Below are 24248 nucleotides of genomic sequence, written 5' to 3'. Positions count from 1 at the left end.
CCAGGCCTGGTGGTGGCACATACCTTTCATCCCAGCACCTGGGAGGCAAAGGCAGGTGGATCTCTGTGAGTTTGAGGCCAGCCCGGTCTACAAAGAGAGTCCAGGACAGCCAGGGCACTCTGTAACAGAGAAACTCTGTTGGAATCCCACCCTCCCCCCAAAGCCATCACTATGTGTTGTACTTGGAAGCTTGACGCTGAACCTCCTGAGGAAATAGGGATTTGGATAGAATGGGGGAAACAGTTTTCAGAGACACAGTAGCAGAACAGAAGACTGCTGTTGATGACAAGTTGAAAAATATATGGGAGGAGAAGGAGGCAGAGGAAGTAATTTTTCTTTTTTTGAGACAAAGTCTCGTGTAGCCCAGGCTAGAACTGGCCTCAATTTTGCTTTGTATACGAGGAGGATCTTGAACTATTTATCCTCCTGTCTCAGTCTCCAGAGTGCTAGGACTCTAAGTGTGTACTGCCACACCCATTTTATCAACCCAGAGTAAGTATTCCACCACCTGAGTTACATCCCTAGCTTTGAACAAGGAGTTGTGGCTTTAGTCATAGATAGTATAGGGGCTTTCTTTCTTTTCTCCTTTCTCTTTTTCTCTTTTTCCTTTTTCTTTCTTTCTTTCTTTTTTTTTTTTTAGTTTTTTTTTTTTTTAGTTTTTTGAAACAGGGTTTCTCTGTGTATCCTTGGCTGGCCTGGACTCACTTTGTAGACTAGGCTGGCCTTGAACTCACAGGGATCTGCACCCCAGAGTGCTGGGATTAAATGTGTGAGCCACCATGCCTGGCTTAATCTAGGGGCTTTAAAGGACTTTGTGTAAGGAGGATCATGCTTTCACATAACAGTGTTTTGTTTTGTTTTTAAACAGATTCACCTAACTTAAATGGTAACATTTTGTGACATACAAATTTTGTAAGAGCCATACCCATGTTATGTAGAATATTCTATTCTCCATTGTACACAGTGAAATTCTTATTTGGGAAGAAAAAAATGGAGAAAATGTATGCTGGCTGACTGTGTATCAGGAGGCATGTCAATTTTCTCCATGTCATGTTTAATATTCTTTGTCAGCTGGGCAGGGTCTACAGTCACCTACAACACAAGTCTAGCAGCATGCCCTTGAGGAATTATCAAGCTTAGGTCAGCCTCTGCATAGGTGAATTGAAGTGGGAAGAGCTATCTTAACTGTGTGAAGAACCACATGATGGGGACTTAGACTGAAGAAAAAGGAGAAAATGACCTGGCCGTTGAGCATTCATCCACTCTATGCCCTGACTCTAGACCCAGCAAGATCCTGCAGCCGTGACTTACTTCCTTGAAGTGATAAACTGTACCCTTGAGCTGTGAGCTGAAGCCAGCCCTTTCTGTCTCTAAAGCCTATTTTTATTTACCTGTATGTGTACTGTATAACATATACATATAGGCGCCCTCAGAAACCAGAAGAAGTGTTGGCTCCCCTGCAGCTGAAGTTCCAGGTGGTTGTGAGCCACCAAGCATGGATGCCAGGAACCAAACCTGGGGTCTCTGGGAAAGCAGTCCTTGCTCTTTAACCACTTAGTCATCTCGCCAGCCCACTCTTGCCTTGAGTTGCTTTCCTTAGGGCACTGGACCACAGCAACAAAAAGGTAACCAAGACAACAGCCCCCAATCCTCTTTTTCTTCTTTCCAACCCTTCACTCTCCCCTATATGGGAACACTAGAAATCCTGGCTAGGACCCGGTTTTCATTGCTTTTAAAGTTGGAATACTACTCAGCTATTAAAAATAAGGAATTCCCGAAATTTGTGGACAAATGGATTGAACTAGAAATGATCATAATGAGTAAGTTAACCCAGAAGCAGAAAGAGTCAAATGGTATATACTTACTTATATCTGCACACTAGCCCAAGCCCAAGCCCAAGGGGCATGTCCCATGAAAGTCTTCACTTACCAGGAAAGTGGGACAGAGGGGAGAACATACTATTGGGACTCTAGATGAGAGAAGCATGGGAGAATGGGGAAATAGAAGGATCCAGAGGGTTCTAGAAACCTACAAGAAGAGCATTATGATGGGTGGATCTGGGCTCGGGGGTCCTGCTCAAACTATGGCACCAACCAAGGACGACATGTACAGTAAACTTCGATCTCCTACCCAAATCTAGCCAGTGGACAGGACATTCTCCACAGTTGAGTGGAGAGTGGGGTCTGACTTTCACACGAACTCTGGTGCCCCATATTTGACTACATCCCCTGGATGGGGAAGCCTGGTGGCACTCAGAGGAAGGATAGCAGGCTACCAAGAAGAGACTTGATACCCTATGAGCATATACAAGGGGAGGAAGTCCCCCTCAGTCACAGTCATAGGGGAGGGGAGTAAGGGGAAAATGGGAGGGAGGGAGGAATGGGAGGATACAAAGGATGGGATAACCATTGAGATGTAATATGAATAAATTAATAAAATATAAAAAAACAAAGTTAATCAGTAAACTTACTAATTTACAATGACCTTAAACGTAAGTCAAAAGAAAAAAGAAAGAAGGAAAAGAAAAAGAAAAGGAATGGCTCCAGCAACTTAGCATGAGGTGCTGATGTGAGAGAACAGAGGAAGAAAGAACACAGTTTCTGGACTGAGTCTAACTGGTTTTTGGTGGTGGCACAGCTTCCAAATGGAGAGTGTTCTTTTTCACAGGCAGTTTGAAAATATTGTCATCAAATATTTTCATGAAGTTAAAAGAACTCTGAAAGTAACTTGGGCAGCCTGCATCTTCCACACACTTGCTAAATAACCTGAATAACTTCACTTCTTAACTGTGAATGAGTATCTTTTATCTTTGGAGGGTGAGTTTTCACAAGTGTTCTACTGCTGAGCTAAATTCTCAACCCCAGAGATTACTTTGACTGTAGACTAAAAATTATTCTGGGGAGTTGTCATATGAATGACATGGAAGCTTACTTCTACATCAACAATTTGTTTTTTTTTTTCCTTTTCACTTTTTGACGCATGGTTTCTCTGTGTAACAGAGCTCTGGCTGTCCTGAACTCACTTTGTAGATCAGGCTGGCCTCCAACTCACAAAGATCTGTCTGCCTCTGCCTCTGCCTCTGCTTCTGCCTCCAAAGTTCTGGGATCAAAGTCATGCACCACCACAGCCTGGTTTTCAATTTGTTCTTAAACCACTGACCCTCTCTGGCTTGTGAGGGCTGCAATTTCTCTTTGTTCCCTATCCAGTTTCCATGTGTTTTGTCATGCAGATGAAGCTTTAAAAACCATACTGGGCCTGGTGCAGGCCTTTAATCCCAGCACCTGGGAGGCAGAGGCAGGAGGATCGCTTTGAGTTCGAGGCCAGCCTGGTCTACAAAAGCGAGTCCAGGATAGCCCGGACTGTTACACAGAGAAACCCTGTTTCAAAAAACCAACCAACTAACCAACCAACCAACCAAACAAACAAATGAAAACCATACTTGCCACCAACCTACACACCTGAGTTTGCTCTCTCTAACCTACTGGACACAACAGACAACTGAGAACAGAGCTGTCCTGTAACCTCTACACATGCACCGAGGCACACTAGAAGGCCCTCCTCCCGTACGAATTAATTAAAAACAAACAAAGGCATATTTTTAAATTTAAAAAGAAAAATAGAATGACTATCTGATGGACTTCACTTGGAAAATAATCTCTCTCTCTCTCTCTCTCTCTCTCTTGAGACTGGGTTTCAGGTCAGGATGGTCTGAACTTACTACGTTGTCCTGGTTTGCTCTAAGCCTGCAACAACCCACCTTCCTGAGCCTCTGAAAGTGTTTTAAATGATGTGTGTGTGTGTGTGTGTGTGTGTGTGTGTGTGTGTGTGTGTGTTGACATCATGTAAAGAGCTTAAAATAGTTTGTCACTTCATATGTAGCCCAGGCTGACCTTGAACTCATAATAATCCTACTTCAGCTTCCTAAGTACTGGATTCACAGGTACGCACTACAAAACACAACTTTTCAAACAGTTATTGATACACATAAATAGTTATTTGGCTATGCATCATTTATATTAGTACTGTATGAATGATAAAGCTGAAACAGCACTAATCGTATCTCAGGTGATTTCAGTATTCCTCCTAGGAATTGTAGGACATAGGTGCATTTGAATGGCTGTATCTCAATGCAACCGTCAAGGAATCTTTTTATGCACTTTGACTTCTAAATAAAATAGCAATTGCTTCTCTAACTCAGAGCTATTTCCCTTTGCCTGTCACAGAACAGCTGAAGAAAACATCTTTCCTATCTTGGTGAGTCTACAATTCTGAATGTAAATCAATATCTATCATATTTCATCTCTATTCACTTAAAACATCTATCTAGACCTAAAAAACGTCTTAATCCCTAAACAACTAAGCTTCTTTGTAAAACTAAACTATCTGGTCTTCAACCCCATTAGAGACTTGAGAAGGAATAAAAATTAATTACCTGAGGAAGTATGGTTTTAACACTTATATGAAATCAATAAGCCAAGCTCCACCCCATCCCCAGCCTCTTATCCTTAGATACTGGGTAATGTGGGAAATATGCAAATATACAGCATATTTGGTATCTGTAGAGGATTAGTTCTAGCACTCCATCCTTGCTGATGGCAAAACCTTTAGATGTTCAAGATATGCCTTATATAAAACGGCATAGTTTTTGTATAACTTATGCACATCCTCTTAAATACTTAAAATAATCTCCACATTACTTATAGTTTTTCTCCCAAAATTATATTAATTTGCTTATCATGCATGTATGAGTGTGTGATATGTATGAACACATGTAACTAGTGTGGAAATCTGAGACCAGCGTTGTGGAATGGATTCTCTTCTACTGCATGAGCCCTGGGTTTTGAACTCAGATTGTCATGTAACAAGTGCCTTTATTGCTGAGCTGTCTTATTGCCTTATAATTCTTAGTGTGATGTAAACAGTGAGTGTATACTACAATATGTAAGGAATGATGGGCAACAGTGAGTGATTGCTGGTTGAAGTTGAGGATGTGGAGTCTGCCGGTGTAGTGGGAGATGGTATGTGGAGCCCTACCTGATCACTTGAACCTGAATTAATTTAGAAGATTGTTAGGCAGTGACGGTGCACGCCTTTAATCCCAGTACTGGAGAGGCAGAAGCAGGTGGATCTCTGTGAGTTCAAGGCCAGCTGGGTCTACAGAGTGAGTTCCAGGACAGCCAAGGCTACACACACAAACCTTGTCTTGACAAACCAACCAACCAACCAACCAACCAACCAACCAACCAACCAACTAACCAACCAACCCATCAGATCTCATCCTGGTAGCCTGCTTATCCTTCCTCTGAGTGCTACCAGATCTCCCCACCAAGAGGAAGTGGTCAAATAGGGGGCACCAGAGTTCAAGTCAGAGTCAGTCCCCACTCTCCACACAACTGTGGAGAATGTGTTGTCCATTGGCTAGATCTGAATAGGGGTTCTAAGTTTATTGCATGCATTGTCCTTGGTTGGTACAGTATTTTTGAGCAGACGCTCCCCTGGGTCCAGATCTGCCAGCCTTGATGTTCTACTTGTAGGTTTCTAGGGCCCTCTGGATCCCTCTATTTCTCCATTCTCCCATACCTCTCTCACCTGGAGTCCCAATAGTCCCCACATCTATGTCAATCTCCTGCTAAGTGAAGACTTTCAGGGGACACCCCTATTGGGCTAGTGTCCAATTATAAGTGAGTATATACCATGTGTATCTTTCTGGGTCTGGGTTAACTTATTCAGGATGATCATTTCTAGTTCCAACCATTTGTCTGCAAATTTCAGGATTTCCTTGTTTTTAATAGCTGAGTAGTATTCCATAGTGTAAATGTACCACAGTTTCATTATCCATTCTTTGACTGAGGGACATTTGAGTTGTTTCCAGATTCTGGCTATTACGAATAAGGCTGCTATGAACATGGCTGAGCATATATCCTTGTTGTGTGCTGGAGCATCTTTTGGGTATATTTTAAGGAGTGGAATAGCTGGATCTTGAGGTAGCCCTATTCCCAGTTTTCTGAGAAAGCACCAAATTGATTTCCAAGGTGGTTATACAAGTCTGCACTCCCACCAGCAATGAAGGAGTGTTCTCCTTTCTCCACATTCTTGCCAGCATGTGCTATCACTTGAGTTTTTGATCTTAGCCATTCTGATGGGTGTAAGATGGAGTCTCAGAGTCATTTTGATTTGCATTTCTCTGATGACTAAGGACATTGAGCATTTCTTTAAGTGTTTCTCAGCCATTCGATATTCCTCTGGTGAGAATTCTCTGTTTAATTCTGAGCCCCATTTCTTAGTTGGGTTATTTGGTTTGGTGGTGTTTAATTTCTTGAGCTCTTTATATATTTTGGATATTAGACCTTTGTCAGATGTAGGGTTGGTGAAGATCTTTTCCCAGTCTGTGGGCTGTTGCTTTGTTCTGTTGACAGTGTCTCCTGCCTTACAGAAGCTTCTCAGCCTCATGAGGTCCCATTTATTGATTGTTGACATTAAGGCCTGGGCTGTTGGTGTTGTTTAGGAAGTTGTCTCCTGTGCCAATGAGTTCTAGGCTCTTACCCACTTTTTCTTCTAACAGATTTAGTGTCTCCGGTTTTATGTTGAGATCTTTAATCCACTTGAACTTTAGTTTCATATAGGGTGATAAATATAGGTCTAGTTGTATCTTTCTATAAGTAGACAGCCAATTAGACCAGCACCATTTGTTGAAGATGTTCTCCTTTTTTTCATTGAATAGACTTGGTTTCCTTATCAAAAATCAAGTGTCCACATGTGTGTGGATTTATTCCTGGGTCTTCAATTCAATTCCATTTTTCAACCAGCCTATTGCTATGTCAGTACCTTGCTGTTTTAATTACTGTTGCTCTATAGTACAGCTTGAGATCAGGTATGGCGATTCCTCCAGAGGATCTTTTATTGTATGGGATTGTTTTAGCTATTCTGGGTTTTTTGTTTTTCCATATGAAGTTGCAAATTGATCTTTCCATGTCTTTAAAAAAATGTGTGGGTATTTTTTATAGAGATTGCATTGAATCTGTAAATTGCTTTTGGTAAGATGGCCACTTTTACTATGTTAATTCTCCCAATTCACAGACAAAGGAGATCTTTCCATCTTCTGATGTCATCTTCAATTTCCTTCAGAGACTTGAAATTTTTTTTCACTTGCTTGGCTAGAGTTACTCCTAGATACTTTATATCACTTGTGGCTACTGTGAAGGGTGTAGTTTCCCTAATTTCTTTCTCAGCATGGTTGTCATTTGTATACAGGAAGACCACTGACTTTTGTGAGTTAATTTTGTATCCAGCCAATTTGCTGAAGGTGTTTATCAGCTGTAGGAATTCTCTGGTGGAATTTTGGGCGTCACTTATGTACACTATTATACCATCTGCAAATAAGGATAATATGACTTCCTCCTTTCCCATTTGGATCCCCTTGATTTCCTTTTGTTGTCTTAATGCTCTGGCTAGAACTTCCAGAACTATATTGAAGAGATATGGAGAGAGTGAGCAGCCTTGTCTAGTCCCTGATTTTAGAGGAATTTCCTTGAGTTTCTTTCCATTTAATTTGATTTTGGCTATTGGCATGATGTATATAGCCTTTATTATGTTTTAATATGTGCTTTGTATCCCTGATCTCTCTGAAACTTTAAACATGAATGGGTGTTGGATTTTGTCAAATGCTTTTTTGGCACCTAAGGAGATGAACATGTGGTTTTTTTCTTTCAGTTTGTTTATATGGTGGATTATACTGATGGATTTCCATATATTGAACCATCCCTGCATGCCTGGAATGAAGCCTACCTGGCCATGGTTAATGATATCTTTGATGTGTTCCTGGATTCGGTTTGTGGGTATTTTATTGAGTATTTTTGCATCAATGTTCATAAGAGAAATTGGCCTGAAATTCTCTTTCTTTGTTGGGTCTTTGTGAACTTTAGGTATCAAAGTGACCATGGCCTCATAGAATAAGTTTGGTAATGTTCCATCCATTTCTCTTTTGTGGAGTAGCTTGAAGAGTATTGGTATTAACTTTGAAGGTCTGGTAGAATTCTGTGCTGAAACCATCTGGCACTGGGCTCTTTTTGGTTGGAAGACTTTTAATGACTGTTTCTATTTCTGTAGGATAAATAGGACTATTTAATTTGTTTATTGGATCTTGATTCAACTTTGGCAAGTGGAATCGATCAAGAAAATTGTCCATTTCCCTTAGATTTTCAAATTTTGTGGCAGATAAGCCTTTGAAGTACGACCTAATGATTCTTTGTATTTCTTCAGTATCTGTTGTTATGTCCCCTTTTTCATTTCTGATTTTGTTGATTTGGATAGTGTCTCTCTGCCTTTTAGTTAGTTTAGCTAATGGTTTGTCTATCTTGCTCATTTGCTCAAAGGACCAGCTCCTGGTTTTGTTGATTCTTTGAATTATTCTTTGTTTCTAATTTACTGATTTCAGCCCTGAGTTTGCTTATTTCCAGCCATCTACTCTTCTTGGGTGTTTCTGCTTCTTTTTTTTTCCCCATAGGGCTTCCAGATGTGTCATTAAGTTGCCTATAGGAGATGCTTCCAATTTTTTTACGAAGGCAACATAGTGCTATGAATTTTCCTCTTAGCACTGCTTTCAATGTGTCCCATAAATTCAGGTATGCTATACCTTCATTTTCATTGAATTTTAGGAAGTCCTTACTTTCTTTCTTTATTTCTTCCCTGACATAGTTTTCATTACGTAGAGAGTTTAGTTTCTATGTGTGTGTAGGCTTTTTGGTATTTCTGTTTTTGTAGTCCAGCCTTAGATCATGGTGATCTGATAGGATACAAGGTATATTTCAACTTCTTGTATTTGTTGAGGCTCGCTTTGTGACCCTAGTACTGAGAGGAAGGTATAATCTTTTGTGTTTGGGTGAAAAGTTCTGTAAATATCTGTTAGATCCATTTGATTCATGACATTGGTTAGTGTCTTGGTTTAGTTTTTGTTTCATTAACCTATCCTTTGGTGAAAGTGGGATGTTGAAGTCTCTCCCACTATTAATGTGTGAAGACTGATGTGTGTGTGTGTGTGTGTGTGTGTGTGTGTGTGTGTGTGTGTTTGTGTGTGTTTTGGGTTTTTTGAGACAGGATTTCTCTGTGTAACAGTTCTGGCTGTCTTGGACTTGCTTTTGTAGACCAGGCTGGCCTTGAACTCACAGCGATCCACCTGCCTCTGTCTCCCAAGTGCTGGGATTAAAGGCGTGCGCCACCACGCTGGGCTTGATGTGTGGTTTAAGTTTTGTTAACATTTCTTATCTTGACTTCTAGTTTACACTTTTTCTTTTGATTTCAAATGAAGCACAATGTCTTTTTGTAAAAGTAAATAGAGGCTCCTTGGGGGAATGCTTTTTAACAAGCCTCAGTGGATCATATGACTTTTGTGGCTGTAGGACTTATCCTCTCCCTACAACCCGCAAAGAAGCAAAACATAACCAGTATGGAGACAAAGATACAACAGCGAAAGAACCTGTGTTTTTCACCCTGTCAATTTCTTGACATACATATTTATGTGAGTAAATTTCTTGACATATATATTTATCTGAGTAAACTGAAGAGTTCTATGTTTATATTAATACAGGAATCAATAGAAGAATATTGTATTTGTGGACTTCGCCCATGTAATCAGATGGAGGGTATGGTAGCAGCCTGTGTGATGGTTCCCGGTAGCCCCCACCCCCTGATAGACCCACTCTATGTATTTCCTCACCGTGAGTGTGGATAGGGTCTGGACCAGTGGGTCTCAGCCTTCCTAAAGCTATGACCATTTATTACAGTTCCTCATGTTGTGCTGACCCCCAACTATGAAATTTTGTTCACTGGTATTCCAACTGTAACTCTGCTACTGTTATGAATCGTAATGCAAACATCTGTGTTTTCTGATGGTTTGCGAGGGTCGCTACTCACAGGTTGAGAACTGCTGATCTAATGGCTCTTCAGATAGAATATGGTAGAAATGATGAAGTGTTCTGATATTAGAAAGTGAATTCCAACCCAGCCCTTCTGCTTTCTCGTCCTCTTTCCTTCCCTTCTCTCTTTTCACTAACTGCTGTGTGAGGACACTTGTACAGCTTATGCATAGGGCCTTAAGTCAGGACGGAAAGTCTCTTGTCAGCAAACACTTAAGTGAACTCAGAGACAGATTCTGCAACTCTGAGTAAGGGTTGAGATGGCTGCAGTTGCCTCCTATAGCTTCTGTCTAAGTCTTACCCAGGTGCCTGACTCACATAACCATGGAGATAAGAAGAAGGGTTTGCTATTTGGGCTAATTTATTATTCAGCAATAGGTTCACTAATACAACAGTTTTTGTAATTGTACAGCCAAAGTGAGTTTAGAAGTTAAAATTTGACCTCATTTGTTGAGAAAGTCAGAGAAAATCACAGAACTGAAACTTTTTCTCCACTCCCCCCCTCTCTTTGGGAACAAACAACTATAATATAGTTTAAACAAGACATTGTAGAAATTAACACTAATTAGAAGCAACTGGCATTTTGTGAAATTTAGCCTTCATCTTACAATAAATATTCTTCTCTTGATAACACATACTTTTAAAATGTTTTGTTTTGTGTGTGTGTGTGTGTGTGTGTGTGTGTGTGTGTGTGTGTGTGTGTATGTGTGTTTGTGTGTGTGTGTATAGGAAAGTAGAACATTTAAATTAATCTTTGATGAGACTTTCATTATTAGTGGAAGGAGAGAGAAACAGGAGTATTTATATACACCTTAAAAAAAGTTAGCCCATGAGCCAATGGTCCAATGACATGGTTCAGAGAGTAAAGGTGCTTACTACCAAGTCCAAGGACTTGATTATGATTTCCAGAACATGATGGAAAGAGAAGAAGAGCAGCAACGTCACAACGTTGCCTTCTCACTTCCATATGCATGCTCTGGCATACATGTACACACACACACACACATAACAAAAAGAGTTTATACTTAAAATTAATAAGATGTTTGCTCTTGCGCGCGTGCGTGCATGTGTGTGTGTGTGTGTGTGTGTGTGTGTGTGTGTGTGTGTGTACTTTACACAATGAAAAACATGATGTGCTGTTTTTGGACTCTGAGAAGGGTATTGTTCATGGTGCTGGGAGACAGAAGCCAGGGCCTTGCACATGTTATGCATGCACTGTGCTAGCAAGCTGCATTCTCAGCCTAAGAACAAAACAATTGGACATCACACTGAGTTTCCTTTTATGGGTGAAGCATCTCATTACAGCTCTAAGGTTTAAATCTCTGACAAGCAATTATCCTAACAAATGATGCCGACATTTTTGGCGTTTTGAGACACTGAAAGGTGAACACGCTCATTTCCTTTGATGACAATAAAGCATTTCTTCCTAATATTATGAACATGCTGAACACTATGTTATAGAGTTTTATAAATCATGTCACCTTAAGAATTAACTGAGCATTACCACAATAAAGGAAGAAAACATTCTTTTGGGGTGGTGTATCACAAGGTAATTAAATTACTCAACCAAAAACTCAGGGTTGAAGGGCTGGGGACATGACTCAGCGGTTGAGATAGCTCCGTCTCAGTTTCTATTACTGATTAAAAACATTGCTTAATTATACTGGGGTGTCAAGTTATGTAAAATGCCATTACTGATTAGCATTTCTTTGCACACATGCTTTTCTTTCATTGCTTGAGAATTTCATGCATGTATATGGTAAGTTTTGTTTTTGTTTTTGTTTTTTTTAACCAAATCTACTCCTCTTGGCCCTTTCTAATGTCTCCCATACCTCCGGGTCACTTTTTACTTTTAACTTCATATATTATTTAAAATTTTTTTCATTTATTTTTATTTTATGTACATTGGTGTTTTGACTGTGTGTAAGGGTGTCATATCCCCTGGAAGAGGAGTTACAGGCAGATGTGAGCAGCCATGTGGGTGTTGGGAATTGAACTCAGGTCCTCTGGGGGGGGGAATATATATTTTAATCCACTAGTCCATATAGTGATACCAGTATGTGTGTGTGGAGCATGGGAGCTGTCCCACATCATCACTCACAGCTGCTGTGCCTGGATGCATAAGACCCACACAAGATGAAGCCAGCTAAAATTCCAGCATGAGTGGGGGAGAGCACCACTCACCAAGTCCCACCTATAGCTGAGGAGCTATTGGCAGTTGCTAGCTGCTGGGAAAAGAAGAGTCCCTTTGGTCCCTTTGCATGTTTCTTTTTGCCATTCTCTTTGCCTAGAATGCCCTTCTTCTCCATCTTAATTCAATGAAACTATCTTTCATATAAGATCCTCCTTAATTGTCTCTGCTTTCATGAATCACAGGCATACTCCATCTTGGTTTATCTGTTACCCTGGTGACTAGAGCTGATCTGTCTCTCCTCACAGTCTTTCCACACATCATTCTGTGGTCACTCTTGTCATATTTGATGTCTTTTTTTTTTAACCCTTTTCATTGTTTCCCATCATCCTCTTCCCTTTGTCCTATTCCACTGTGTTGGAATAGATGACTGGCATTTTCTACAATGACCTCAGCCCTCACCCCCACACCTTTGTGCAAACCCATTTTATGAGTTTGACTAGCCTTTACAGTCTATAACTCTGCAGGTGTCTTTATATGGCTCTATCATACAAGCCTCTGCTGGTTTTGTCAGCCATTGACTTTACAACAGCTTAATTTAATGGTGACACATCAGATAATTGTAATAGATATTTGTTGTATTCATACCCTGCTTCCAGGGACTGTTACCTAGCAGTTTATCAAAAAGGACAAAAGATACTGAGATTAATCTGTTTCTTTTCTATAATTTAATTAATTTATTCAGATTACATCTCAATTGTTATCCCATCACTTGTCCTCCTGTTCCTCCCTCCCTCTCACTTTTACTCTATTCCCCTCCCCTAGGTCTATGACCGAGGGGGACCTCTTCCCCCACTATATGGTCATAGGCTATCAAGTCTCATCTTGGTAGCCTGCTTATTCTTTCTTTGAATGCCACCAGGCCTCCCCACCAAGGGGAGGTGGTCAAATATGGGCCAGCAGAGTTCATGTCAGAGTTAGTCCCCACTCTCCACATAACTGTGGAGAGCGTCCTGTCCATTGGGTAGATCAGAGTAGGGGTTTGATGTTTACTACTTGTATTGTTCTTGGTTAGTGCAGTGGTTTGAGCAGACCCCTGTGGGCCCAGATCCACCCGGAATCTGTTTCTGTAACTACCATAGTTGATTTTGTTTTCTTGATGATTGTCTTTCAAATATTTATTCATCTGCTAAGGCAGTTCACCTTTATTAATGAGAAAATTGTACCAAAACACATTGCATTCTTGTTTTTAGTTAAAGATTTATTTTTGATATGTTTAATTCTGTGTAGATGTGCATATGTGTGTATGTGGGTAGGCATGTGTATGCATGTGCCAACAGAGGCCAGAGGCTTTGGGTCTCTTGGAGCTCAAGTAATAGATGGTTGTGGCCTGATGTGGGTGCTGGAAACTGAACTTGGGTCTTCTGAAAGAGCAGCAAGTGCTTTTAACTGCTGAGACATTTCTCCCAAACATTGCTTTCTTCTTTAAAAATTATTTTTTATTGACAAATGAGAATTTTGTGCTTAAGATATACAACATGATGTTTTCAAGAGTCTGCTTTTTATTACGTATATGGCCTTGAACTGCTTTTTTTTATATTTTAAATTTTAAAATTAATTACTCACTTTACCGCTTGGTCATAGGCCCTCCCTCCTCTCCTTCTGGTCCCACCCTCCCTCCCTCTTTCCCATATCCCCCTCCCCTACCCCGGAATCATCCATGCTTCAATTTCCCACTTTGTGTGTGTGTGTGTGTGTGTGTGTGTGTGTGTGTGTGTGTGTGTGTGTGTGTGTGTTTTGCGACAGAGTCTCACCATACAGATCATATCAGTCTGAACCTGTAGCAATCCTACTGCCTCTGCCAAGTCTCATTTTATTTTTAAAGTGTGTGTGACAAAAGCACTTCTTTTATAAGGTTGTGGTAAGGGTTAAGTGAGATGTTTCTATTAACTGCAATATTTTTTTGCTGCTGATTATCTCCATCTTTACATCCAAGACATAGTTCAACTGTTGGGACCACAGAGGCCTGGTCACTCCCCAGTTTCCCATGTCATCTCGTTTGAAGTTCTTCATAGCATTTGCCATTATTTGGACTTATCTTTATTTACTTCTTTGCTCACTAGCTATGTGACCCTGATTTCTTTGAGTCTCTTTCTTCTCACTACCCTTTCCTTGGTGCCCAGAGCGAGGTCTGCTTGTTTCACTGCATAATAAATAGTTGCTGAGTTATTCACTTCCTTTTGTTGTGCTAAGCCTTTGAGAAAGCTAATGGACAGCCACACCATGGGGCTGGTTTCTGACAGTTTATATGTTGGGGCTGAGAGGGCATTTATCAAAGGACTGTGAGCTTATGACTCAGATCGGCCTTGGGAACCTAGCATGGGAGCATTGGAACGTTACTTGTCTGCTTCCCGGAATCACTGGAGACTTGAAGATAACCAGCTTCTTCTTTCTGTACATAAAAACATAAAATGTGGTATAGCTGGAGATCAAACGGGCAAGACTTAGTGCTAAGCTCGTTGGTGATAAACAGAAGACGGGAAGTGAGGATATAGAGGAAGAGATTCTCCTGGGAAAGGCTTTGTAGAGGAGCCTGAAGGGCTGGGAAATCATCCGAAAGAGAAGAACCCAGACACCAATGTTCAACTAACCCTGGTCCATAGACAAAATGAGATATACATTTATGAAGCAAAAGCATCCAACTGATACTTTCATGCCAATCAGAACTTTATTATTTTTTTTAAAGGATACAAAAATAGTTTAAAAAGGAGGGCTATAATCAGCGGTTATATGAATTGGCCCTTCAAAGACTTCTACTAAAAGAGCTGTAATGGCACTTATTTGGCAGAGAGCAGAAAATACTTCATACTAATTCTAGAAACAGGATCTTCAGAGGCCCTCACATCTAGGCACTACGTGAGTTTCCTCAGATCATCTGAGTGAACACACTAGTCCCCAGGAAGATTAGTGAAGTCAGATGACAACACAAGCTGGGCCTCCAAGGCTCTGCCCCTGTGATGTTGGCTTTACATGCTCTCTTGACGGAAGACATAAGATGGACAGCTGCAGTTGGACTGTTGGGTAGGCGCCGGCAAGCTGAACACTGAGTAGCACGTCTCATCCTTCTGGGACGAGTCATCATTCTGGGTCGCCGCCATGTTGTTACTGGCTGTTTGCACAGGGTAGGGCTTAGTGAGCCATGGGGACCGACGAGGGGCAGCACAGGACACCGGGATCACATATCTGGAGGATGAGGTCTTGGACGCATAGTGAATCTCGGAGCTGTAGATAACTACGTCTGGAGAGATAGCCTTGATGCGGATGCCACATTCTGTCACGCGGTAGGTGAACTCGTAGAAGTGCGGGTGAACGTGGTTGGGAGGACATCCCAGACCTAAGGTGACCTCATAAAAGTGAACATACACATCACTATTCAGCAAGAAGGGGTGAACTGTGACCATGAACCAATCGGTGGAACACAGCACATTCACTTGGTTTTGCTCAGAGTAGCTGGAACAAATGAAGGTGAGGAAAACCATTCCTCCCAGGAGCTGGAAGAGTTTCATTCTTGAAGCAGGTTGGGTAGCAACTCTCAGGAGGCAGGAAGGCGTCCAGGAAGGAATTCTAGAACACACAAATCCACAAGAGGTAAGTTACTTTGTGTCTCACGCAAACGTCAACTATGAGCTTTCAAAGGAAAAGGCTCTTCCAGAAGCACTGAAAAGAAGGACATGTCCATGTGAGGGAGAAGTGAATTTTAATTTTATTGCAGGAACTTGCATGTTAAAAATAACTAGCATGGCTTCTGAGGATTTTTTATTTATTCATTTGGCCATGCTTTGGGTGAAATCCAGGCCCTCTCATATGCTAGGCTCTACCTCTGAGCAACATGGGCCTGGGATGGTGGCACATGGCTTCTTTAAGTGGCTTTCTCATGCTGTTTTGGTATAAAACATGTATCACTCCCACATGTGTAGAATGAGACTCTTCACTTATCAGGCTTGTTACCCCATTTTGTGTACGACCAGCATGAAACCCAAACAAAACTGTTTCCACGTTGAACATTAAATCAAGGCATGGGAAGTAGAGTTTCATTCAAACCAGTGACTTAGTCTGCCTTAATGGTTGTGATGTCCGCACATATATTATCCCAACAAGCTCTTCCATATGACCTTCTTTCTTAGCAAACACATTGAATTTTAAAACCTAAGGAGAAGCCTGGTGAGATGGCTCAGTGGGTAAAGGTACTGATTGTCAAGCCTAGTGACCTGAGTTCAAGGTTTGTAATTCACATGGTAGAAGGACAGAATCTTGAAAGTTGTCCTCTGCTCTCTGTCTTGCATACACTCATCACCACCAATAGAACAAGGTAAGCACACATTTCCCCACAATGAAATATAGCAAGTTAAAAAAAAAAACCACTAAGGAGAAACTGTGTTTTATTTCTGACAACCACATACTGAAATTTGGCTGAATGGCTTAATTAAAATATGACCAAATGACTACATCTGAAACTCCATCAGCAGCATTGTAACTTATGATGACCAAAAGATTCTTTGATACCAGCGGCACTCAGAGGAAGGGGAAACAGGCTATCTGGATGAGACCCGATAGGCTGTGGTCACATAGTTGGGGAGGAGGTCCCCTTCTGTCAGAGGTCTAGAGGAGGGGAAAAGGGCAGAAGAGGGAGGGAGGGTGGGAACGGGAAGATAAGAGCAAGGGGATAACAATAGGGAAGTAATGTGAATAAATTATAATAAATAAACAATTTTAAAAAGAAAAAAAGATTCTTTGATATATTGGGGGATATTGTAATTCAGAGAAATTTCAGATAGAAAGAAAACCAGATACATTTCAGAAAGAAAAAGAAAAGAAAGAAAGAAAAGAAGAGAAAAAACAGCCTGACCTACATAGTGAGACTTTATCAAAATAGAAAAATAAAACCAAAAGCAAATAATAGTACCATTGTGATCCTGGTGTGGTGGCTTACACCAAAATCTCAGTGCTTCTGAGGTAGAGGTAGAAGGATTGTCACAAGTTCAAGGCCAGCTTATGCAGCATATTGAGTCACAGGCCAGCCTTGGCTACAGAGTAAGACTTTGTCACAAACAAACAAACAAACAAACAAACAAACCCCCAAACCACCACCACCATCACCAAAACAAAACAACAATAACAAAACAAACAAACAAAAAAACCCAAAACTAACCAACCAACCAAACAAACAAAAAACCCTAATCGTACTGGTCTTAATTTTCCATTAAAAAATTTAAATGCATATTTGCATATTAAAGAAGTCCTATATTAAAAGGAAGCTTTTTGTTTATGTTTTATGTGTAGATCGACCAACTCACTCCTAAAACCTTTGCTGAGGTTCTTCTGTGCTTGCTAGCTTTTGGTTCTTTTTTGCCTTTTGCTTTCAAAAGAGTAGTAGACAGAGTGGCGGGGAGAAAAGAATAAAGCTAAGAATAACTGTCTAAAACATGGCAGCAGAGGGAAGCAACAATAGGAGAAGGGAGGACAGCATCAAATACTCTCTAATTCAGCTTTCACTTTAAATATTGAAAACCACATAAATCAACTGGAGAGGGCCTAAAAATTGGAAGGCAATGCGTGTGCATAAGTGTAGGGATTAACTTTTGTTCCCTGCTAAGTATTCCCCATATAGATGATTTCACCTTTTGAATAATATTTATTGAGTGTCTACTATATTTATAGCATCAGTCTAAAAAGCACCACCCCCCTACATTCCCTTTTCCCATTTGTAAACAGGCAGCTTTCCCTCTGCCTTTGCTCTTGACAGGTTTGCAGAATTTTTGAATGGAAAGTACGGTGTGGGGATTCACTATAAGCATGAACTGGCCTGGATAGAATACTTGGTTTTTGATGAGTACAGCTTGCTCGCACTCTTTCCTCGCTTTTAATGACTGTTTGTTCTTTGTGTAGTGTCGGGGGTACAGAAAGAAGCCAAAAGAGACTCGTATTCCTTCTTTATTCTGAAGTGTCACTCCTAGGGCTGACTGATTTTTTTCTTACAAAGCAACATTAGAGATGCAGTACACACACACACACACACACACACACACACACACACACAAAGAGACAGAGATAAACAGACACAATCACCCCAGCACTGCCACTTTATTGTCTGTGCCCAAGGAAACTACCTTGTCCTTTCAAGTAGCTTTCTCTCTTATCATTTCTTCTTCCTTCCTTTCTTTCCACTCTCCCCTTTTTTTTCTCTTTCTTTTCTTTAACGTGATCTCACCACCTGGGGCCATCTGTCCTGAGCAAAACCCTTCTCATTAAGTAGTTTCTGGAATAGGCCAAGGAAACAATTCTTTCATCCCATTTTTGTTCTCAACCCCGAAACTGAGCCTCCAGTTGAAGTCTGTTCTGGTCCAGGAGCTAAGCTATCCATTTCCTCTCCCTCTCCCCAAGCATCCTTTGTGTAATCCTCCCTTTCATTCTCTCATGAAGAATCCAAATAAAGCTACCAAATGCCTACATTCTCCAAGAAACAAGCCAACTGGTTCCCAGGCAATCATTCCAGAGAACCTTCTCGCTCCATACCCATTTTTCTAGTTCTACTGCTCTGATTCAGTCTTAAAAAAAAGAGGCTTTGGTGACACCACTGTTTCAGCAAGCACTTAGTACAAATCTCCAAACTTGGACAAGATAGAACCCGTTTAGAGGCAGCAACAGATTGCCATGTAACAGAAACAATAAGTGAAGAGGACTAGGTACGTGACAACACATCTCTGGATACAACAAAAAAAATTTGATGAAACTCAGTACAAACCATGCTTGAGGTCCCATGGCGCTGAGGGAGAAGGGAAAGGCTAGAGGTTAGGATGAGTGCAGAATGTACTTGATAATGAGCTTGCTAAAATTGGAGCCCAGTACTTCAAGGCCATACTTTAGGACGTGGTCTCTTTTGCTGAAAACACATCACTAAAAATATGGCTGCCTCCTCTCCCCAGCTGCCTACTCTGTGCAGGGACCAGGAGAAAGGTGTATGTGTGCACCCAAGCTGCTCTCATTTGTGCTGGGGGAACAGTTATAAGTCATTCACCACGCAGTGTGAATTTGTCACATGAGCTGGTTTTCCTAACACCTAACTGAGATGGGCTGACAGCATAGATCTAGAGGAGGGTCAGAGAAGGCTTAGGTTACAAGAGCTGAAGGCCTCTGAAGGGCTAAGAAGGAAAGTGGGAGACTACGGTAGGCGCCAGACTGAGGGTATTTCCAGTTCTAGTTGGAACTGCACACAGCAGCTCGGGAGATGTGCGAAGTGAACAGAATTCCAGCTAAAGTCTTCAGAAATCATCAGTGCTGAGGGGCAGTTGGGGACCCAGGAGGAAAGAGATACAAAGATGGGAGTGCTCACCTTGTGACTACTGTTCAGCTTCTGGCAGGTGGGCTCAGAAAACAGGTTTTAGAGCATGTATCGCGGGAGCCCCATTTGACCTTGATTGCAAATTTTCCTTGTGGTGAACTGAGATTGATTGCTTTAACCAAACAGGGCTCGACTATGGAACATACTGTCCTGAACGGAGCTATAGAGTGGCCGGGCAAACTCTTCTAACACCTGGATGCAAAATGTTTATTTTCCTTGCAGTTACAGAGCACAAGGAGCTTTCTGTTTTCTTGAATGTGGTTTATGCATATACATTTCCCACTAGCTCCTTCAACAAAATGTTTCCTTCTCTTCCTTCCCTGTACCCCAAATCGCCCATATTTGGAATAATTATTGATGAACCCTTTATACTAAAAATTTTAGGGAGATGGTTCAATGGGTAAAATGCTTTGCTCTGTAAACATGAAGACCAGCTCTCCGGAAGATAAATAAAAAGCTGCTTGGCCCCGAGTGATCCTAGGGGCCAAGAGGCAGAGCCAGTGAGCCTACGGAGCAATTTGAATAGCCAGACTAGACAAAATGGCAACTTTCGGGTGCAGTGAGAGACTACAAATGTGTGCCACCTCGCCAAGGTTTCTACAGGGAATGGTTGAAAATGCTACCCGTGAAGTTCAGGGCTGATATGTTTAAAGTCGTGACTAGCAATTCAAGTAACAAAACAGATAACCGGTGTCCCTTGGTGAGCTCTATAGAGGGCCACTTCCAGGAGCTTGGGGGAATACCCAAATACGCAGATGTTCAACTCTCTTATAGAAATAGCACACAACCTCTCACCATCCTTTGCTTTAACTCATCTCTAGATTATTGGTATGAGGTAAGTGCTCTGGAGATAGTTTTTAGGTCATGTTGTTCAGAGAATAATGGCAAAGAAAGTCCATACATACTCAGTACAGAGCCAATATTTTTCCTCAAATATTATCAATCTTTGAATGTGCCCATGGAATGAAAAGGGCATATTCATATTTTCGGAATAATTTATGAGGAATAATGTAATATTATGATAAATTTGGCTCAAATTATTTGCTATATCTATCAATTTATAGCCTTTTAAAACAGTGGTTCTCAATCTGTGGGTGGGTCACAATGCCCTTGGAGGGGGTCGAAGGACCCTTTCATAGGGGTCGCATATCAGATATCCTGAATACCAGATTCATAACAGTAGCAAGAATTACAGTTATGAAGTAGCAACCAAAGGGGTGAGAGCATCAGGGAGGTTGAGAACCACTGCTCTAAAATTTAAAAATAAAACCTAAGTGGGAAGGGTGAAGAATTGGTTAAAGGGAACAGAGTTTCATTGAGACCAGAAGAATAAGTTTGTTGAGTGTGTGTGTGTGTGTGTGTGTGTGTGTGTGTGTGTGTGTGTGTGTGGTGTGGGACTCGATGTGTGCATGTAGAGCCCAGAGGCAGACTTTAGATGTATATTATTGATCAAAATGTAGGGACTTTGAAAATTCAAGTTTTTTTTTTTTAACACAGCACCTTACTATGTAGCTGGCTTGAACGTTGCTGTGTGGAGCATGTTGGCCTCAGACTCAGAGATGGGCCTGTCCCTGCTTCCCAAGTGCTGAGATTAAAAGCATGTGCCACTATGCCTCGATTAGGAAGCTTTATAAAAGACACAGAAACTCAAGTGCAAATCAGTTTTGTGGTGTTACTGAGCAAAGTGAGAAGTCTAACACAAACCTCCTGGAAAGCAGGTGGGAATTTTGTCCACCCATCTTCTCTGATGTCGTTAGAGACATGTAGGAATTCTGCATGGAGGATGGGGAGGGGAATTAGCTAAACATTTCCACATCTGTTTTTGGAACAGTTTGGAGAAAGAACTCACTCCATAAGCTCCTGGAAGCTTTCTGGTTCGACAGTTCATTTATTTTTAAAATTCAGTATAGTCGTGACAGCAAAGTGATCATTTGTATATTGTTTTCCCAGACTCTTGTTGTCAAAACAAAAGGAGACAGAGAGGAAAAGGAAACTCCAAAAGAACATGCAATTTGCTCAGGGAAAACAGAACTGTGGGAGCTTTGATTTGTAACCAAGTTTGCTCTTTCTTTTGCAGCTTCTTTGAAGAAAAAGGAATCAGAGTTGGAATAAAGAGTCTTCTACAGAACAAGGACACAGAGACAGACAGACAGACAGACAGAGAGACACAAAGAGAGAAAAGCATCTGGATGCTTTGAAAGCTTGGTAGTTTAGCAGTTCAGGCAGTCACAATCTAACTTTGTCCTGTCTACTATCTCACGGGTGCAGAGCCTTTTATTTTATTTATTTATATTTAATTTTTTTGGTTTTTTTGAGACAAGGTTTCTCTGTGTAACAGCCCTGGCTGGCCTGAACTCACTTTGTAGATCAGGCTGGCCTCGAACTCAGAGATCCGCCTGCCTCTACCTCCCGAGTGGTGGGATTAAAGGCGTTTGCCACCACGTATGGCTGCAGAGCCTTTTAAAACCAGTGTTCGTTTACAGGTTAGTTTTACAGAATTAGTAACTGTTCTAAAAAAGAGTGAGACTTGTGATTAGTACAAGTACTACATGCTGAAGGCACACTAAAATGAGCTAGAAAATGAAATAATTGCTTTTATGGAACTTGCATTCATGCTAAAGACCCTGGGAAGGGTTCTGTTTGGGAACCTCACGAAACACAGTGTTAAAGTAACTGCACATTATTCACAATTTTCTGTGGAAGAATTATGAACTGCTAAAGTTTAACAAAGTCCATTTTCTTCATAGAGGAAAACACCTCGGCAGGATCCTTTTTAAAGGCGCCATTCAAATTAAACTAAAAAGCAGTCATTAAATATATGCACATATATAGTTTTGTTCTAAAAGGGACTGTAGGGAAAAATAGAGCCATAGAAAAGATAAAAGAGAAAAATACTCCCAACTAGCCATAGTTAAATTTTTGTTTTATATACTTCTAATTTGGGGTCAGGAGGTCCATGTATACATATAAGATTCAAAGTCATTTCTACAAAAAAAATGTCAAGGCTTTTTGAAAGCTGTTTTTAATTTTTGACGTTGAATTTGAAAGCAATCAAAGCATTATTTTTGTTTGGGCCATCTGGTTTTGTTCTTATAATCTGTTAAGCTATCAAGCATAGTTTAAATGTCATGGTTCATCTCATACACAAATAAAGATTGTGAAGTAAATAAGAGCTCAGGCTCCTTGTAAGAGAGACAACTTTTCATTGAGCTAGGAATTTAGTTACTAAAAGGTAAGTAGTCCAATGTGAAATCAACTCACAATAAGGCTACAAAACAATAGGAACTATACCTTAGCTGAACACACACACACACACACACACAAATGTAAAAATAAATACAAAAAGCTGTGCACAAGGGGAAACTGGAACTCTCAGGTCCTGGGAACCCCTCCTCTCTCCTCTGGAGTAGCTGAGTTGTTTTAATTTTAAAGTCGAACAAAGGGATAGGGTGTATTTCATAATTTCCATAAAAATGTAAGGAAAATCCCAAATGCATGTCTCTAATTCAGTTTGTGTTTTAATTTAATCATTTATTTGAGATTAATTCCGCCCCCCCCCCACTGCCGAAAACTACACCACTAGCCACAAAGCCCCAGAGTCCCTTCTCATTTTAAGAAGACAAGGTAGGTTTGTGTCTGTGCAAGGTTCTCCGCTCCACAGCAGCCCAGACCACATGTTTAACCCTTTGGTAGGTTCTATAAGGCCACCGAAACAAAATAAAAGCCAGTTTGCGTGAGATGACTTCAGAGTGTTAGGCTGGGGAGGGCAGAGACTTGGATCAGATGCTCCACCCAGGGCTTCACCACTTCCTTGATAAACTTGTGTCGATAAGGGAGCCAGCCAGCCAGCCAGGCGCATTCCCTGTTCCTTTTCAAAACGGGGAGCTTTGGGCCCAGAGTCTTTAAAGCACAGTGCATGTATATAGCCTCTTAAGAGTGGTCTCTGTCCAAGTCAAACCATGGTTGAGTTTCTAGGCTGTCTGGTTGATTTTTAACTCACCTAAATGGCACGTATCTTTCCCTAACTCAAAGCTACCGTGTGTCTTGGCTCTACCTAGAGCGTGGCCATATGGGACATGTGTATATATCTTGATTGGGGCCAATTGCCATCGCTTGGCTCCTGAAATGTAGAAAAGATTTAGAAGAAAGGTTCTTTTGAGAGAAAGGCTGACGGTCAATTTTAGAGAGCCTACAATTTGGGAGGCGTGTGTGTGCATATTACAGAAAGTAAAGAAGCTTTGGACTGTGGGCACTCATGTATACCTATGTGTGCATGGGCACAAAGGGGACACATGCATACATACGCAGATACACATGCACCCCTCAAATAGAAAGAAAGCCTTAAATCTCCTTCCCATCTGAGTCTGATCCCTACTACTTCCTTTTATTCCTTAATTCTTGGTCTGTACACTTTATTTTGTTTGTTTGTTTCTAGACAGGGATTCTCTGTGTAGCCTTGGCTGTCCTGGTCCTCACTCTGTAGGCTGAACTCACAAAGATATGCCTGCCTCTGTTCCCCAAGTATTGGGGTTAAAGGTGTGCGCCATTGCTGCCTGGTACATAAACTTTTTAAATGTAAAACTTTATCTTATGTATATGGGTGTTTTAGCTGCATGGGTGTCTGTGTACTATGTGTTTGGTGCCTGCAGAGGCCAGAAGAGGTGTTGGATCCTTTGGAACTAGAGTTGCAGACAGTTGTGAGTTGCCATGTGGATGCTGGGAGTTGACCCTCATCCTGTGGAAGTGCAGCCAGTTCTCTTAACTGGGCCATTGGCCTAGTCCTTCTGCCACAGTGTCCCCATGCAAA

General features: G+C 41.1%; 1 protein-coding gene across 2 annotated transcripts in view; it reads right to left on the bottom strand.

Moving 5' to 3' along the window:
- Positions 1 to 14763: 14763 nt before the first annotated feature.
- PLAC1 (placenta enriched 1) overlaps positions 14764 to 24248 on the bottom strand; it is a 174579-nt gene continuing 165094 nt past the window's right edge. For both annotated transcript variants that reach the window (XM_084789403.1, XM_084789404.1), the window contains exon 3: positions 14764 to 15666. In XM_084789403.1, the coding sequence (XP_084645529.1) occupies positions 15069 to 15608 (540 nt within the window). In that variant the 5' untranslated portion in view covers positions 15609 to 15666 and the 3' untranslated portion in view covers positions 14764 to 15068. The remainder of the gene's footprint in view (positions 15667 to 24248) is intronic.

This window comes from Acomys minous, assembly GCF_964271855.1.
Source record: "Acomys minous genome assembly, chromosome: 7".
In the NCBI taxonomy this organism is placed as follows: domain Eukaryota; kingdom Metazoa; phylum Chordata; class Mammalia; order Rodentia; family Muridae; genus Acomys; species Acomys minous.
The sequence above is the reverse complement of the archived record's forward strand: the minus strand, read 5'-3'. Positions and strand labels throughout refer to the sequence as shown.